General features: G+C 37.0%; 1 protein-coding gene across 5 annotated transcripts in view; it reads left to right on the top strand.

The window, feature by feature from the left end:
- Window positions 1-8,681, top strand: part of map7d1a (MAP7 domain containing 1a) — a 61,943-nt gene extending 53,262 nt beyond the window's left edge. For 4 of the 5 annotated variants that reach the window (XM_056270826.1, XM_056270829.1, XM_056270830.1 and 1 more), the window contains 7 exons: window positions 28-208; window positions 1,471-1,575; window positions 3,736-3,786; window positions 3,919-3,979; window positions 5,280-5,334; window positions 5,424-5,647; window positions 8,143-8,681. In XM_056270826.1, coding sequence (XP_056126801.1) covers window positions 28-208; window positions 1,471-1,575; window positions 3,736-3,786; window positions 3,919-3,979; window positions 5,280-5,334; window positions 5,424-5,647; window positions 8,143-8,153 — 688 coding nt within the window. In that variant the 3' untranslated portion in view covers window positions 8,154-8,681. The remainder of the gene's footprint in view (window positions 1-27; window positions 209-1,470; window positions 1,576-3,735; window positions 3,787-3,918; window positions 3,980-5,279; window positions 5,335-5,423; window positions 5,648-8,142) is intronic. The other variant, XM_056270828.1, reaches the window with a different exon arrangement.
- The last annotated feature ends 11,317 nt before the right edge of the window (window positions 8,682-19,998 follow it).

Genomic DNA, 19,998 nt, shown 5'->3' with positions numbered 1-19,998 from the left:
ACAATGACTGACTGTTCTTTCACACAGGCTTCAGCACGAGGAGAGATTAGCACAGGAGGCAGAGGAGAGCAGGCGTAGGGAGGAGGAGGCGCGCCTCATGGCGGAGCAGGAGAGGTTAAGAGAGGAGGCCCAGCGCCTGCAGGACGAGGAGGAGGCGCAGGAAAGGGCCAAAATCGAACAAGAAGAGAACGAACGGCTTCAGAAACAGGTCAGACATGCAACTTCATTTCTCAGAATCCTTAGTGACACACTTCACTGTATAAATACATGTACTGACAAGTACATTTATAGACTTTCCAGCACTGAATTTTCACGAATTGGTCAGTTGTGTCAGAGCCGTGGCCTGGAAGTTACCGCACATGCTCCAGACATGTTGAGCCTACTGGACACATGGGTTAAAATCTGGCATCGGTTGTGTCCTGAATAGTGTAATTTTAGAATTATTTGCTAGTGTATTATTTATTAATATTTGGAAGTTGCTTTTATTTTTATATTTAAATGTTTCTCAGTTTAAGCTTTTGTAATTTTGTTATGTGCTTTTATAATTTTTATTAGGTTTTTATGTAATATTTCTATATAGCATTCATTTTTTATTAGTAATTTTACTACGTCAACCTTTTTTTTTTCAGTTAGTTGCCAAAACAAAATTCCTATTTTTTTTTTAGTTTAATTTTTTCTTGTAATATTTATACTTTATTGCAGCTTTATTTTGATTGCCAAAAGTTATTTTTAATAGTTTGTTTTATTTAACAATAACAACCCTGGTCCGTAGGGTCCATCTTCTTCTTTCCAAATTCCCAGTTTTTTGTCTGCTTTCTACTTTCTTTGTTTTTAACAGAGGCATGCCAACGCAATTCAGTCCTTATTATTTTACCCAAAATGTTCTGTTTAATGCTGTAAAATACAAGCTTGCAATTCTATCTTCAATTTTAAAGCAATTGAAGAGCTATAATGAGACAAATTCTAGGCAAGTAAGTTAAGTTCTTACAAATCTGTTCTTTCCTCTTCTGTGAATGGATGGATATCAAGAGTGCCAATTGGCGCAGTAGCGTTTTTGAGGTTTTACCACCACCTGGTGTTCAAAACTGTATTTAAGTAGATATTAAGCAGGTATCAGGGTTTCCACAGTCATGCAATACATAGACATATAAGGGAAATTTAAAATTGTGAATCCAACTCCTGGAAAAGACATTCTAAAAAAAGGACATTTCTGTGGTGATCATAGATTTTTCTAGTTATACTTGGTTACTGGAAAAAAAATTGAAAAAAAAATCATTTGAAAAATCATGGAATTAAAAAGTGAAGGTATTATATGCTGTTGTTTTGTACACGGGATGTGATCTGTCCTGTCACTGGAAATTTCTGATGAACGCCCATCAGCTTCAGATGAATGAATGACTGCAGAGGAAGCTGTTATTTTTATTGCCCTGGATGTTCAGTGTCAATCTGATCGTTTGATTGTGTCTATAGAAAGAGGAGGCTGAAGCAAAGGCCCGAGAGGAGGCCGAGAAACAGCGCCTGGAGAGAGAGAAACACTTCCAGAAGGAGGAGCAGGAGAGGCTGGAGAGAAAGAAGGTAAGAAGGGTTTCCAACTCACATTTATATTTTTCTTCATAAGGTCACTTTGAAATCATCCTGCTTCTTTAAAACCTGCATTACAGGCAATCGTATGCAAACCTGTGTCTACGCAAACTTTAGTTGAAGTCTAGTGAACCCCTTTCATTTCCTCTCCTAACTAATCACACATCCCCACAATAGCTTTCAGGCACAGAATGTGGTAGTGGTACGTGCCATAAATCATAGAACACCTTGACATTCACCCCCTGATTCCTTTCTGTGAATGCTTATGTGTAACGGAGGATGGCCACTCTGTTCAAGTGGTATTACCCCAGCAGGACACTGTTGTACCTCTACAAGTCAGTTTAGCAGGGCCGTGTATCAGACAGAGCCCCGACCCAACTGTCCTCAGCGCTTGGTGTGTTTTTTGGAAGACACGGTGTCCGTGGAGCTTGACACACTGCAGTGTTTTTTTCAAATTCAGAACATAGCTTTGGCCTTAAACACCTACAACTAACTTTTAGTATGCTTAAAGGGATAGCTCACCCAAAAATGAAAATTACCCCAAGATTTACTCACCCTCAAGCCATCCTCGGTGTATATTACTTTCTTCTTTCAGACGAATACAATCAGAGTTTTATAAAAAAATGTCCTGGCTAATCCATGCTTTATAATGGGAGTCAATGGTTGGTGAAAATTTGAAGCCCAAAAAAGCTTCCATCCATTATAAAAATACTCCACACGGCTTACTTTAATAAAGGCCCTTCTGAAGAGAAGCCATGGGTTTTTGTAAGAAAAATATTCATATTTATAACTTTATAATCTAAAATAACTAGCTTCCGCCAGACGACCGTACGCATACTACGCAAGTCGACTTGCGCCACAAGAGTAACCCAAGAGAACGCGTGTCGTGCTTTAAACAAATAGGGCTGTGCAACAAACAGAAGCTCCTCTTCTATTATATCCTCTTCTATTATATAGAAAATCTGACATTTCTCTTCAAAATGTCTAATTCGCTACCGGTGTTTTGTTTTGCTCTCTCCTCTGAGCTTCCGCTTTCGTCAGTACGTTGTGCTTTGGGTCAGGAGTTAGTCTTCCACTGTAAATCGATGCGTACGGCCTTCTGTGATTATAGTTTATAAAGCCAGTAATTATAGTTTATAAAGTATGGGTGTTTTCCTTACACAAACGCATGGCTTCACTTCAGAAGGCCTTTATTAACCCCCTGGAGCAATATGGATTACTTTTATAATGGATGGATGCACTTTTTTGGGCTTCAAATTTTCACCAGCCATTGACTCCCATTATAAAGTTTGGAAGAGCCAGGACATTTTTAATATAACTCCGATTGTATTCGTCTGAAAGAAGTCATATACCCCTAGGATGGCTTCAGGGTGAGTAAATCATGGGGTCATTTTCATTTTTGGGTGAACTATCCCTTTAAAGCTGCAAGATGCAGTTTATGCTTCTGAAACTTTGATAAATAGAGGAATGGAAAGATAAACAATACAAATCATCTTTTGTAATTGAGAATAATAAAGAATCATCGTAAAATAAAATGAAATGACATAAAATAATAAGATGATAAAATAAATCTGAGACCACTTGTGAAACTGCTTGTTTTGCATTTTTGTTATTTAATACATAATTTTTCACGACTTATGTTTTTAACTAAACTATGGAGTCACACAATTCTGAGAACAATTTAATTGCTAGATGTAAACACAGTTGCGAGAAAAAGTCTGAATTGTGAGAGAAAAAGTAGCAATTACCTTTTTTTGTTTTTTTATTCAGTGAAACAAGCTTCCACACTAAACATATGAGTGAAAAGTTAAATGAACTTTAAACGGTTCCCTTTTTATTTAAATGAACCCCTCAAGTTTGTGTGAAACCTGATGATCATGTTTTCCAGTATGATTTGGGAATGATCCAAAAAAGCATCTTGTGCTTCATGATCAATGATATATATGATCAATGTCACAATGTTGGCTTATTTGATTAGTAACCCCAAGATAGCGCATAATCTTAAATATTTCTTCATTTTTTACATCATGTTTCCTCTGTTTTACATTTGTCATATTCCTAAAACTGTTTATTTTCAGGTTTTAATTTAATTTGTGAAACTCTTAAAACATTTTCCATGTTTTTCTTTTGCCTCTTCTGTGCATTGTGTTTTAGCGTCTGGATGAGATTATGAAAAGAACACGCAAAACAGATGCAGGAGACAAGGTACAGCGCCATTCTCATTTAAAACGGCCTTACTGTGGCAGTAGCACGGCTCCAATTTCCTCTTGCGGATCAAGAGCTCAGAATCGAATTGTTTCCTTTCCTTTACTTTTCTTTTTTTATCTTTTCATGCAGAAAGACACAAAATCGCCATCTCAAGCCAATGGAAAAGACTCCGATTCAGACATGAATAAAGGTAATAAACTATGTTTAAGAATGTTAGTATAAATAAAATTCATATCACTACTTTACTACACTACTGGATCATTTTTAGTTCGATTTGGCATTCAGTACACATGTAGTTCTATTTGAACCTTCTATGTAGATCTGTTTGAATCAGCAACAGCCCATTTACGTCAGACTCGCACAACACGGACATGGCATTGTGCATGTACCAATTTATTTTATTGAGTCAATTTTTCTTTATTAAGAATTGCGTAAATAAAAGTACCCACATCTCCACCCCTCCAAAACCCCTTTAAGATTAAGCTTGTATTTGGAATATTTCCTCAAGGCTGGGAGATGGATTTGTTGCTACATGTAGTCAATCGGAGAACACCGCACACTACTGCTTGTTACTTTTCTGTAACGGAGTATGAAAATGGGCATGGCAGCATGGTAAATCCATCACACTCCTCCATTTACATAGTGCTAGCTAGATGCTTAGTAGCTGTTTTTTCCAATTAGATGAAGGCCTTTATCGAGTCTACTTTTATTCAACAGCCAGTATTGTTCCCATTAGCCCCTTGAAATACATTCAGTATTGTTCAAAATTGGTACAATGTTTCTTATTGTTTTTAAAAGAAATCTCTCCTGCTCACAAAGGCTGCATTTGTTTGAAAATAAACAAAAAATACAGTAAAACAGTAATATTATTGCAATTTAAAATAGCTGTTTTATGTTTTAATATATAGTCAAATGTAATTTATTCCGATTTTTTTTTTTAGCAGGCATTACTCCAGTTTTGATCCTTCAGAAATCATTATAATATGCTGATTTGGTGCTCAAGAAACATTTCTTATTATCATCAATTTTGAAAACACTACATTTTTTTGTGGATTCATTTTTCCAGGATTCTTTGATGGAAAATAAAAAAGGTTCAGAAGAGCAGCATTTATTTGAAATAGAAATGTTTTGTAACATGATAAATGTTTTTACTGTCACTTTTGGTCAGTATATAACGCATTCTTGCGGAACAAAAGTATTATTATTTATTTTTTCTGACCCCAAACTTTTGAATGGTAGTGTAAATGCATTTGCAAAAGGACACACATTTTCAGAGCAAACTCCTATTATGTATTAAAATATAACAAATAGCCGATGTAAACACAATGAGCACTGGGAATCAGGGAAACAATTCCAGATGAACTGCTGAAATGTTTATTCTGTCAGTTGTACAACCATCTGGGAATGGAACATTGATTTGGCAAAGGAACGCTAAAACCAACAAGATTGCCATTTTAAGAAACTATTAGCATGACATGTCTTTTTCCTAGCAGCTGCTGACTACCAGCCAAGCACCGCATTGAAACAAGATGGTGTGAACGAAAGGTAAGTCCTGTGTTCAGGACAACTTCAATTTTTGTTTTCTGTCAATTTCCCCAGAAGTGACAGTTTTGAACGTCTGTTTTCTATTGCAGTCTGTCCGTTCTTGTGGTGAACGGCGTTCAGCCTACCAAACAAGAGAATGGCCTGTCAGCAAAAGGGGAGGCGTCTCACTTCGAAGAGATCCTTCAGCTGTCCAATCACAACAATGGACGGGAGAAGTCAGAGACTGAAAGACCCGACGAGCCAATCATGTCGTTTGAGAGAGATGAATCATTCCTTAAAAAAACAGGCCCCATTAAGCCTCAGCATGTGGCAGGTGAGCGTCTAAAGAATCTCTCATGTTTCAGTGTCAATCTCTCATCAGATAGCAGTGAGAACAACAATAAATCTTAGCATTATTACCTTTGATTTCACGGTCCTGCCTTAAAGGAGTAGTTCACTTTCAAGTGAAAATTAGCCCATGATTTACTCACCCTCAAGCCATCCTCGGTGCATATTACTTTCTTCTTTCAGACGAATACAATCAGAGTTATATTAAAAAATATCCTGGCTTTTCCCAGTTTTATAATGGCAGTGGAGTGCAACCAGCAGATGGAAGCTCAAAAACGTGCATCCATCCGTCAAAAACAAACTTCACGCGGCTCCGGGGGGTTAATAAAGGCATTCTGAAGCAAAACGATGAGTTTGTGTAAGAAAAATATTAATATTTAAAACTTTATGAAGTAAAATAACTAGCTTCCGGCCAAACAAACATACGGATTCCACATAAGTCTAAAGCACAACTCATGCGAGTAACGTGATGTACTGCTGATATTTACACTTTGCCATGACGCACTACACTACTTCCAAAGTCATAAGTTGCGCAAGTTGCGCTTTAGGCACAAGTAGACTGCATATGGTCGTTTGGCTGGAAGCTAGAATTTTACTTTGTAACGTGTTAAATATGAATATTTTTCTTACACAAATTCATCGTTTTGCTTCAGAATGCCTTTATTAACCCCCTGGAGCCGCGTGAAGTTCGGTTATGACGGCACTTTTTTTTAGCTTCAATCTGTTGGTTGCATTGCAATCCACTGCCATTATAGAACTTGGAAGAGCCAGGATATTTTTTTAACATGCCTCCGATTGTATTCGTCTGAAAGAAGAAAGTCATGTACACCTAGGATGGCTTGAGGGTGAGTAAACTAATCCTTTAAAACCTGATATGACATAAATTATTTACATTTCTTTTGTCGGGGGAAGAGTTGTTGTCCTAGTCTTTCTGGCTTTTTTTTCTGCGCCTGGAGGGGAAATGTTGTTTCAGGTGCGGGTGTCATTGCCCTGCGGGTGCGACAGGCAGGGTGAAGAGCCTGGAAGGTCTTGGCACAAAGCTGGATTCCTGAAATGGTGTCAGGATGACCTGATCTGGCCTTGCTGGCACCCAAGACTGGAAACAGGACCCCTTGGCTTAGCTCTTCAACCCCCGTTCCCTCAGCCTGATCAGCATTACTTGGTCCCGCTCCCCTCAGCACGTACCTCCACCTGTCCTCCTGCAAACAGCCCTCCAGCCATAAATCATCTGCTAAGAAAACACAAGGGGGTTCACCTCATGCCATGCCAGCTCTCGTAAACTGAGATGAACGTTTTTAATCCAAGATCTTTTATCCAGGATCTTTGCTTTGCCATATCCGGAGCGCTACTCTCGTAGCGTTAAGTTTAGAATTATCACTGACGTATCATGTGACTACACCGATAGATATGTCAATGTTCTCAACACAGATACAGTGGGGGTTTTTTGTGCACTTTGCTGGGAAAAGCATGTTGTACCATTCTAAGTTGGTTCAAATATGCTAATCTAAGTTAAAACTGGCCAGTACCAGCAAACCAAGTTTACTGGCTGGTAGTCCAAATCAGTAATTCCTTGAGCAGGTTCCAGGGGGTAGGCGAAAATATTTAGATTTTGCTTGGTTTGTTCAGCTTAGGTTGTATAGTGGTAATTTCCTGCCTTTTATTTTTATTTTTAAATAAGTGTTTGTTTTCCATCAAATGTTGGATTTAAAATATGTGGATTTTGTCCAGTCTTTTTTACCCACAACATTGATTCTTTGGATTAATGTTGATGAAGGTGCCTTAAAAAGGCTGGGAACCATTGGTCTAACTGATCATTTTAACTAACTTGGACCAGCTATGATGAAATAATGACCTACTTCAACCAGCTAAAAGTAGGGATGGGCACGAGTTTCCGATTATTGATCATGAAGAATCATTCATGATCATCAAGAAAAATTCTCATGATTTTTAAATGTTTTTTTCTATATGCTCACTAGGTTTTATTTGATGAAAAATACAGTAAAAACAATTATATTAAAATAATTAATAAAAAAATGTTAGTTGAATTTCAGCAGTCATTACTCTAGTCTTCAGTGTCACATGATTCAAGAAATATCGAGCTCAAGAAATTGTTCTTATTATTTTCAATGTTGTTAATGGTTGTGCTGCTTAAGATTTTTGTGGAAACTGTGATATGTTTTTTTTCAGGATTCTTGGATGACTAGAAAGTTCAAAAGAACAGCATTTTTTCTTTTTGTAACATTATAAATGTCGTTCAACAAAAATCGTTCACACAAAAAAATGGTAGTGTAACTTCAAAATATTTCACACCAAATTAAATGATTCATCGTTATTTCGTTCTAATTCAAATGATCTTTAAGATTTTTATATATATATATTTACTTTGTAAAAAAGCCCTAAAAGAATTACGCTATTTATTTTATTTTGTCATGCATTAAGCACTTACATGTCTAATCTCCATGTTCTTCCTGTGTCCTCTAGAGGTCCTCTGAGGGCATAAACTGTTGGATGAAGCCTTAAATCTGCGAGTCCCTCAACACCGTCTGCCTGAGGGACCGGTGGAAAGAAGCACAGCATGAAAGAGACCTGTGCCAAACCCAAAAAACTGTCTTCTGTTTAGACTGTACAGAGCAACCCCACTATCAGAGCCTCTCTTACGGTTCATGGTGGAAATTACAAGGAAGCTACAAAACAATCAAGCTGAGCTAAACGCTAACATTCACCAGAATCACCGTTCATCAAGACCCTGACCTCACCCACTCTTTCTGATCACCACAGTACAATTTGTTTTGTTTTTGCTTTTTTAAAGGTTGTGACAAACATTATTAATCCTTGTCGTTATTCATGCTGTTATGGGTTGAATGCAGAAGTGTTTTGGGTGTTTTATTTTGTAATGTTTAGTTATTTAACTTGAAAAGAATTGTAACAACTGGGTACAATTGTATGTGAATAATGTAAATTGGATCATGGGAGGAGACGATCTGTGAATAAACAGAATGAAAGGGACTGCCATGCCTGAACTCCACTGTTTCAGAGTTTTTAATGTTAGAGATGTTTTAATTTTGTCTTATAGTAAAATATTTTTAACACCAGTTACACCAGATTAGTGCTTACTGCTGAGTTACCTACTTGCATAAGAAATGTGTAATATTCAAAAGATTCACCATGCATGCACATGCAACTGCAATGACAAATTTTGTTTTACATTTTTGTTTTAACTCCAACTCTAAAGATGACTGTGAAGAATTGTGTTGTCACTAGAGTCTTACCATAATATTCCTGGTTTTCTTGTTGATAAAATGCCTGTGTCTCAAGTTTATGCCTATTTATAAACCAGAACAGATCGCCGATACCCAAAGGCGTCCTGTTTAACTCCAAATGATGGCAATTTATAGCCACTCTGGACCTTATATACCGTGAGAGCGCAAACTCTTGGCATAATCATTTTTTGTAGTGTTTCCAATCATGGCCCACTCTTGAGGAGCTGAAACTAAGTGTATATAACATATGCCCTTATTAATACAGGGTGATTCTGAAGTATTTTGTCCTGAAAAAAAAGAGAAACATTGATGCCTTTATTTTATGTGCTATAAATATTTGGTTTACTCTATTAAAGAGGGAATTTATGTTGTGAAAACTTCCCTTTAATTTCATTCAGCATAATTATTCTTATTTGTGCGGCAAAAAACATTTTCATAATTAGTATTTTAGCTTTTACTAAACATCCTTAAACGTAGGGATGCCCGATATATAGGCCACCATATCAGTATCTGCAGATATCTGTTATTTTTTAATGTTATCGTTATCTGCACAGTAAGAAAATTAGGCCGATATATTAAAGCAGATAAATAATGGGTTATTTATTTTAGCTGAGACACTTCAGATGCACTTTTGAATTGCTTGAAATAGGATTGGAATCGCTTCAAAAAAGAAAATACAGTTAAGTACAACGTGTAGTGCAAGTCTGTCATATAATCTACATAAAATTATAATGAGAGCATTATAATTGTGGGCTTGGGACATGGCTTTTAATGGTGAGACTTTTGTATTTGTAATCAGGCTCTCAAAATATATATAAAAATTTGGATTTTGATTTATCGGCCAATATATCGGTTATCGGCTTTCAAATATAAAGGATTATTTGTTATTGGTATCGGCCAAAATGTTCATATTGGTGCATCCCTACTTAAAAGGAGATACAATTATATTAATATCTATTGTATTTAAGCAAAATTGTGTACGATAGTACTTTTTTTATTTTATTTTTTAAATTGGATCTTGAATTAAGTGTATTTTTATATGGCATTGGCATTTTTCTTTTATTGCGAAGAAAAAACTTTTTTTAATGCTTAAAACAAACAAAAATAATTCAAGATATATTCTCTGAAAACAAGTCCTAATGTCCGATGCAATTTTAAAGTGATCAAATTTACAGTTTTTTGTTGTTGTTTGATTATTTTATTTTTTATAAGGAAAAAAAAACCCTACTACGTTAGATTGCTTTATTTGCAGCTTAAATCTGAGTGATATTGCGATGATGATTTGGGATATAGAGGTAATGCATATCCTTTTGGGAAATCTAACCAGGTCCAGGATGGCTCAGCTGTCCCTACTTATGCTTTTCCAGAAGGCCATCAAGCGATGAGTTAAATGCCTGTACCAGACTCCTGGCCAAGATCACATCCCTGTGACCTTTGTGCACATGCTTCGGCACTCTTGCCATCTGTATAGCATGACATCTAAAACCATCACGATTCATGTCTCTCTCTTTCTCCCTCCTCCTAAAGCTTGCTCTCAGAACTCACTTAACTGAAGATTTTGCATTGTGAAGCAAAGGTTCTTGTTGGCACTTTTTGATTTGTAAGGTCAAACTCTCAGTCCTGTTCGTTACTTTACTCTCATTATAGGTGGGTGTCTGGAAGCTGAGAAACAGACTCCAGTAAACAGTGTAACCCTGATCTTTGTAGGAGTTTGGTTTGGTTTAGTATTGTTTATTATGAGACATCTGCCATATTCATACTCAGCAGAGGGCAGCAAATCAAAGCGCATGGACCCACCGATCAGGTTTCTTTCACCCAAAGACATTCAGACTGGTTGCCAACATTTACTTTTCTTCGCTGCCTCTGTTTCAAAGAAGAATGTGAAGAATGGGACTGGCTATATTTTCCAGCCCAGCGTTCCCTGTAACTTTAGATGGACCCATAAATGGCGGGTTTGTTTCAACATTGTGTTGTTGCTGTGGGGACTGCTCCAATTGCGGGAACCGCTTGTGTTGTCCTGCAGGGGAAAATAAAAGGCTATTTTTAGGCCGTTGTCAGTGGCTAGTGAGTTATTATAGCATTTAGGCAAAGCCAAGGTGATGAATTAATTCACAAAGGATGAGGAACAGTGGAAGGATATAACTGGCATAAATGCAATGGAAATGAGAAGACAGAGGTTCTTTCATAGTAAGGTCATGTCACTCCTGGAATGGCTTGGGTGTGAGATGAGGAAATGCATCATAAAGATTTTGACATGTTTATAGTCTGTTATCTCTTCAGGGCCATTCTGGAGTTCCTCTGCTAACACCCAGAGACGATAAGTCAATCTAACCCATGATATTTACTTCACAGATGAAAGCTGTTTTAAACAGGTGAGTAAAAAGCTGCATTCCGTAACTTTTTGGGGTTAAAAATGATCAAAAATAATTTTTTGAGCAAGTACATAACCAGCCAGTGTTCAAAACTCTCTGCTTGCCTTAGCTCGATTCAAAACGGTAAGCTTGTAATAATGTTTTTAATTCCAGTGGTACTGGTGGATTTCCGCGGGAGATTCGATCATGTCTTTGGGTCATTACGTCACATCTGTACACATAAAGAAGGAGTCTCGGCTAGTATAAGCTATATTGCGAGTGAGGATGTTGGAGGAGGTGGAGATTTATAGCCTTTTCTCACTGCACTTGATATAATTAAACTTATCAATTTGATGGCGGATCCAGAAAGGTTCAAACGACAATCACCAGTGACAACTAGAGATTTACCCGTTGTAAAATGCGAAAGACTTCGGAGTGGCTACAGAAAAAAAGAGACTGCAACCGGACCCATGCGAAAACAAGGATAATATCGGAAGGGCATTAAATGTAGTCACGCAATGCTGATGTTGTTAACATTAACAATTTGAGAACAAAGTATATTTTGCACGGTTTTTGACGTAATATGATAAGCGACCGTTAGATTTAATCATTGCGATTTACTGTGATGCTTTTTTCCCCATTAGTTGGTCAGAACAAAAGTGGATGTTACTTACTTGTTCAGATGATATTTACCAGTGAAAATTCTTATGTTGGTCATACTTCCAAAAAGTAGAATCTGTGATTCCGAATGACAGTATCCACACCGGCGCGGCGACTGACAGCCTCACAGTCTCCTCAAAACATTGGATTCATCCGCGCTGTGCCGTGTCGAGGCACAACCCACGTAAAGTTGATCATTCCGCGAATAACTGCAATTGCAGATTTCGAACAGAGATGGCGACAAAGAGGAAAACCTACGCACTGCAGCTTTAAGCTTTCTCTTGTGTTACCTTCAAGGAAGGCCATTAACTTGCTATTTGTTAACCATCCAACTTTATTAAGTTTAGCTGAGATGTGTCCATAGCTAAGACTTAAAGGGAGTTCACCCAAAATTTTTAATTCTGTCATTACTCACCCTCAAGTTGTCCCAAACCTGTATGAGTTTCTTTCTTCTTCCGAACACAAAGAATGTCGTAAACCAGACAGTTGATGTGCCACACTGATAGTATAGTACATTTCTTCCATATATGGAAGTCAATGGGGAAAAACTGTAAGAGCAACGTGCTTTTCTGCATCCAGTCAGTCAATTGTTTTGTTTCTGAATTTTAGAATGATTCGCTTGAGTGATTAAGTCAAATCACTCACTCACACACTCACTCACTCACTCACTCACTCACTCACTCACTCACTCACTCACTCACTCATACAGTATGCCCTAACTTGTGTCGCTCTAAAATAAATCAGTGTTTTTGAATGAACAGATGGTGCTTCTCATTAGAAGGCTGCATAGTCCAGTCCTTCTGAGGCTTGTATAAGCTAGAGTTCTCCTCAGCATTGAATGCTAGAATGAGACGGTCTAGTAAGTGTGCATGGCATCATACTAAATGCATCCGTCCCTGCAGTCACGCCATGAAAATACAACTAAAATGAATTGTGGAAAAATATACTTTATATTAAAGATCTTTTTATTAACTGACTTTCTATTAATGCAAATATGGTGAATAACAACTGTATTCGATCTCCCTGTGGTTTTACATTACATACAGTTTAGCATTATGATTTAATTTTAAAAGACATGCATTCATATCTTGCATTATATAATGAAATTGGACGTGCCCAATGCCGATTTCATTTTCCACTAACATACGAATTTTTGTGAATCGGAATGTGTGCAAAGGATTGTGGGTGATTGAAGGATACACGAAGGATACACCTGATGCATCCTTCAAAATAAGATGAATGAAGGGCCGAAAGGAAGGCATCAAATCGGGAAGAACCCAGTCACTTGTTTCATTTCTGAAAGAATCATTGTTCATTGTCAATTCATTGTCAATTCAATGACTCAATCATACTGACCTTCATTGGTTTTGCTCAGGAATGAATCATTGTTTTTGAACGAATCTCTTGAGAGAATAATTCAAAATCCCTCACTCATAAAGATAGTCACTTGTCACCATACTGACGTAACAATGTAACCTGCATAAAGATTGACAGAAAAATCTACACCACATCAATCAGATGGACACAAACGGTGACGCTGAAAACACAACCACCATTGGAATTTGGTATTTAGCCGTTTATTGTGAAAATGAGTTGAACTAGCCTTAAACATCTAATAAATGTTGCTGAAAGGCAAACGTGCCATCTGTACTGCCACTTTTCATGAAGTATAAGGGTTATCGAGCGGTCAGGCTCTGTGGTGAGTGAACATCCACTGCTCAACACTGTGAGTTTCTACACCATCAAAGGACTTCAAAAAAACTGCTGTCCCAAGCCATATTGCTCTCACACTCACTCTCAGCTGTCTTATCTACCAGGCAACATGTCCCCTTCCCACAGCTGTTATCGTACGATGGCATATTGACGCGAAGGAGCACAATGGCTGGTGCTCAAAATAAGCCCATTGGAAATTGTTATTGGCGTTTGAGTTTCGGGTACTTTCCAAACAGGCCTGTTTTGCAGTTCTCCCATTGAGAGATGAGTCTTTCACTACAACTTCGGACTTTCTGGTGTTCTCACTCTAAATCACATGATCTTTGAGGTGTTTGGTGAAAGGGCCACAATAGTAGGAGGTCAAAGTCTTGGGGGTGGCAAAATTTGTGGTAACCGAGCAGCTGGAGGTAAATGGGCAGCAGCTGGATAATCTGTACTCTTGTTTTCTTCATGCATTCAGGCGTTGGTCGGCTTTGTGATCAAGAGCCTTTGATCGACACCAGTGTGGCTTGCTCTTAGGAACAACAGTAGATCTATTCTGCCTTTGGGAATCCATTCTTATTTTCTTAAGTCATTGAGCCTTTTCATGAGTGAAAGACATATGACTCATACATTTTATTTATTGACTTTTTCCTTTTATTAAAGAGTACAATAAAGAGCAGACATGAAAGTGGAGAAAATGTTTTTTTGAAAGAAGTCTCTTATCCTCACCAAGTCTATTTGATCAAAAATACAGTAAAAATACTGTGGAACATTATTGCAATTTAAAATAACTGTTTTTATTTGAATATATTGTAAAATGTCTTTTATTCCTGTGATGGTACAGCTGAATTTTCAGCAGCTATTACAGCACTCCAGTCTTCAGTGTCACATGATCCTTCGGTAATCATTCTCTTGGTTGGATTTGGTATATATATAATACACTAAATAGACTGTTTCATACAACTAGTACAACTACTGATATTCTAGGTATAATGATTGTTCATAACTTATTAATCAAAGTAAGAAAGAGTTATGAGGTAGTCTCAGTGGGATTGCACCATGTGTTTTCCCCGCTCTCACATCCTGAATGATTTGCATGCATGCAGTGATGTGATTTGAATGCAAAGGATCCGTGTCTTGAACATGCACCATACCTCAAATACATCAGTGTCTTCAACTCTGGATTCAGTGTTAAGTAGCATTAAGGAGCAATCAGGATCGAGGATCCAGTTTTGCTAGCTGGCTAGAGAGTCTTTTTATCACAGCAGGAGAACAACAGCTGTGTCACTTATTTTATTTTCTTGAGTTGAGAACATTTGCCACGTCACCTCGAGTGTATGAAAGGCTATGGCCAGAGAAAGATTCATGGTCAGCAGTAAACCATCTTGACTGGCACTGGATTATTATTGTTGCTGGCTGGCCTGGAGGAGCCACTCCTCATGACTCAGTGAAGATCAATTCCACCGATCTGCTTCATTTGAGACCAAACAATTCTATGACCACTCGGTCTCTTCTGAACAACAGAGCTGTCTCTCATTGTGCCATGCAAACTATTTATATTAAACAGCAGTATTAAACAAACATTAGTGTATTTTTGGACAACAGTTAGCTATATCATCTGTAGATTATTGGAAGCATTTATATAAGGGTCAATAACCCCCCAAAAATTTAAGTGCCAAGTTATATGAAATGGGTCAAATAGTATTTATGATAAATTTTTCCTAATCTTTCCCACAACTGATTGTTTTTAAATGATTCAAAATCATGTTTTAAATATTTTGTAAAACAACAATTAAGATGTATATTTTATTACTTTTATGTAATCATCAATATGTAATCATATATTATGATCATAAATCTCTCTCTCTCTCACACACACACACACACACACACACACACACACACACACACACACACACACACACACACACACACACACACACACATTTATTTTTTTTAATTAAAATCTCCAAACTGTTACAGCACCAAACCTTTAATTTTTAATTAGATTAAAAAAATATATATATCTTAATATATCCAGAATAAAATTACTGTCACATCATTGTTTCCGCTATATAAATAAAAAGCTCAAAAGAAAGGCTCTCATCAAAGGAATGAGACAGAGCTTTCATGGGGCAAATCGGTCAAGGGTTAACAAATCTCTGTGTGAGTATATGTGCATGTGCGTATACGAGAGACACTTGAGAACTGTGGACAGTGCTTTAAAAGGTTGGGTGGTTGGGTGAGTGGGTGGGGTGGGGGGTTTGTGTGAGGATCACCTACCAAACTGCACCTCACCACAGAAACACACTGCATGACCTCTGAGGCCTGCTACAATTTCAGTTGCTGAACTTACTCACCCCTTACCCCTTACCCCTTTGTTCTAGTTGTTTTTTCCATTTAAACCAATAATTTAAGTAGCCTAAATAAAACCATTAAACCAATAAATTTGACCAGCTGTCTAACCAACCATGTTCCCTCAGTTCTGCATGGTGTGGCAAATTTCAGATTTCCTTACCATGGCTGATCTAAATCTGTCCCAGATTCACTCTGTCATATAAAATATGATTTAGTCCTGCGTGGACGATGGGTAAGGTGTTGATACTTATCTCACATTTTGGACAATTCGGTATAGGCTATCTTTTTTATTTATTTATTTTTTTAGGCTATCTTTTTCAGTTGCGTTCTGCAGCTGTGGATATTGGACTTGTATATAGGTCTCTGTTGGCCTTTATAAACCTACGTCTTTCTTATGACACTGAAAGCCATCACCAGTGCAAACACAAGAAAGAAAATTGCATGACAAAAAGGAACAAAACCATATGTCCAATCGAATGGTTTCCCCCCAGATGTAGGCTACTCATGTAGGCTACTCATGTAGGCTACTCCCTTGCTTTCCATTCTAAACTGCTCTCAATTTATGAGTGATAATGGCTACTTAAAAATGAAATGATCCCCTATAGTACAAATGTTGAATAATCTGTCACATATACTGTAGGCTACATCCACTCAGATGTTAAATAGGCTAGTTGACAGAAATTGCAGTAAATTACATGCTTGTGTTGGGGAAGCCATAGGCCTACTCTGAAACTTTACAACACAAAACGTAGCTCACTACACTGAAGCTATTTAAGGGGCAAAGTATTTTTAAATATAAAACTATATATTTACTAATGATGTATTAATTTAATCAGAGATTGGTTATAGAATGAATGAGCTCACATGAAGTCTCATGGCAGCATAAAACTTGAAAAGATAAACCTACAATTCATACAACTAGCAAAAAAACTATAATTAGTGCTAATTTAGGCCTATATAATAATATACAGCTAAATTGAAATATAGTGATGATATATAAATAAAAAGCTCAAAAGAAAAGCTGTCATCAAAGGAATGAGGCAGAGTAAATAGGCTTGTTCACTTGAACAGGTGTTCGGACGATTCATGCTACCCATCGAGATTTGCTACTTACTGGTTATGCGCATGTGCAGACTCTTTGCAGAAATTTTCCAGTGTTATAATGTAATTTCCCTTTAAAAAATGCGGCGCTGCACAGACCGATGGTTTATGACATCAAAGTAGCCAGCCTACCGCGAGAGCAATTCAAAAGCATAAGAGCCGTCTACTTTCTATTCGCTCTTACGGTACTTCGATGTCATTCACCGATCGGTCTGTGCAGCGCCGGTTCAAGTCGAACAAGCAGAAGTCAGACTCATTTACGAATCGGTTCAATCGGAACAACTCGTTTCAATGAACCGGTTCAAATTCTTCAAACCCGATTACATGAATCTTTGACGTCATCATCATGGGAACGGCGCGGCGTGGCGTATTACGCTCTAGTAAACATTCTAATAAAACCATAGCAGTCTACTGAGCTTTATTAATAGTAAAGGTGTTTATTTTACTTTCACATGTCCCAGTTCAGTTAGTTGCAGCCATGATAGTTGCATGAAGTCAGCTCATAAAATCCGCCAAACTTTTGACCTATCACAGTCATCATCTCGTCATACTCCAAGTGGTCAGTCATGTGGAATCGGAATTATGCCACCAATTTGGAAGGTAAACATGAACGCTCTCTCAAATAATAGCCTATAATTATTTTATGACTGGGTGGGATATGGAGCCAGATCAGACTCATTAATAATTCACGCAAAAAATATGATTCACACATGCGTAGACAATTTCACATGCGTGAAACCTAATTCACGTACACACAAAAACAATTCACGTGCGTGAAAAAAAAACATATTCACAAAAAGCAATTCACATGCGCAAAATAAAATTATATATTCATAAAATACATTTCACAAATGCAAAACACAATTCGTAGATATACAACTGTGCACAAAAACCTTTGAATCTTTAAAATGTACGAGTGTGTCCTTGAATTTGAATGTGCAAATCGTCATTCACGTACGAATCGCCTTGGATGTGTGTGTGTGTATTTTTGAGACTTTCCTGGCAGCGCTTACTCGTAAAACAGAGCAGTCGTACTCTTCAGCCAATCAGATTTAAGCTCATCAATCGACCAATCAGTATCACGTGAGGGCGGGCCTACCTGCATGTTTGTCATCAGCTTTCGACCAGTTCATGGCTGAGCAGAGGTAAGTGCAGTTAATCGTTCATTTCTGTGTTAACTGAAGTTAGAGATCAGGTGAAGCAATAGTTTATGAACTATTAACTGATGTAAGCAAGTGTTGTTGTAATCAGATGTCCCATATCGTGTCAAAAATAAAGAAGGATGATGCTTGTTTTGTTGTATTTTAGACAGCTCTCAGCTACAATCATCACGCTAATGATTGCAAAACAATCATCTGTGGTCAATACCCAACCTAGCTCTCTCAGCACTGGCCTCATCAAGATTGTTCTGATAATGGTGAATAGACCTATTTAATGAGCACCCAGTGTTTATTTGCTATTTGTGTATGTTGTTAAATTATTATTAACACTTGTTTCCCTGCATTTTTTCAGGATTACTCACCTTTGGTGTGACATCTGGATAGCAGTCACAAACATCTTAATTCATGTTGTTTCTTTATTCTCTTTTATACTTTTGTTTTTATGTCTTAATTGGTAACACTTTACTATAACGTTTCATTAGTTAACATGAACTAATAATGAACTGCACGTAAACAGCCTTTAATTATTTTTTGTTAATGTTAATTTCAGCATTTACTAATACTTAATTAAAATCTTGTTAACATTAGTTAATGCACTGTAAAGTAACAATAAACAGCTATATTTTTAACTAACGTTAACAAAGATTATCAAACACCGCAACAAATGTATTGCTCATGGTTAGTTAATATACATTAAGTAATGTTATTGTACCATATTGTAGTGTTACCAATATTCAACATGCATTTCCTTATGTTTTGTGCTGTATTGTCATCTTAAGGTTTTTAAATAAGGTTTTTTATTGTCATCTTAAGGTCTCACAGGACAATATTGTGAAGCTTTAATTTTACTTTGCTTAGTAAAATAGGCAAATCTGATTTTGTGCTGATAAGACAAAGGTACTTATCAGAGAGAGGCAATTAAGATTATGCGACTAAGATTACTCAGTAAACTCTATTCAAATACCATCACTTAATTTCCCACGTCCTCTGTCTGCACCTCTCGTACTATAGGTTTTTACTACTTTAAATATCAGAACAAAATCTGATATGTCCTAACAGAGAGGTCTACTGATGACTGGATTGAACACAATTCATTTGTTCACTTTTCACTTGATGTATTGCACTTATATTTATATACTTTAAAAGCAAAGTAGACTCTGACTGGATCTCACAACTCTGGAAGAGATGTATATTTCTCTGTACTGAATGTTCATGATCTTCATATGTAACAGGAACATTAATCATGATCAAGTCATTTTATATATATTTTATTCCCAAAGGATTTCGGAAAACGTTAAAATTAATAAAACGTGTACATCAAATTGAACTATGTCTTTGAATCTTTTAATTCTGACAAGAACATTTAATAATGCATGCATAGCAGGGCTGTATTCCTAGAGCGTGTACATATAGTCTGCAGGAGACAAATGAATCATTTGTAACAATGCATCACTTTCAACCTCTTGTTGAAACAACTGTCAAAATGGTTGGCTTGCAACAGGACTGTTTTCAAAGATTTACAGTAGGAATGGTAAGATCACAGTACTGGTTGTCTGCAACTTCATACATCATCTGTCTCGGAAATCTGAAACAATAAAACTACATAATATATGATGCTTAAAACAAAACATGTCTCCTATATATGCACGTCATTACATACATTATCATCAGTTGAATGTGTGGTGGACAGGACATGAAAATCCATCAATACTAAAAATAAATGTTTATGTTCACATGTGGACTAAACAGCAG

Source organism: Rhinichthys klamathensis, unplaced genomic scaffold (genome assembly GCF_029890125.1).
Source record: "Rhinichthys klamathensis goyatoka isolate OS25496 unplaced genomic scaffold, OSU_Roscu_1.1 h1tg000309l_1, whole genome shotgun sequence".
Classification (NCBI taxonomy): domain Eukaryota; kingdom Metazoa; phylum Chordata; class Actinopteri; order Cypriniformes; family Leuciscidae; genus Rhinichthys; species Rhinichthys klamathensis.
Note: the sequence above shows the minus strand (reverse complement) of the source record. Positions and strands in the feature narration are given on the sequence as shown.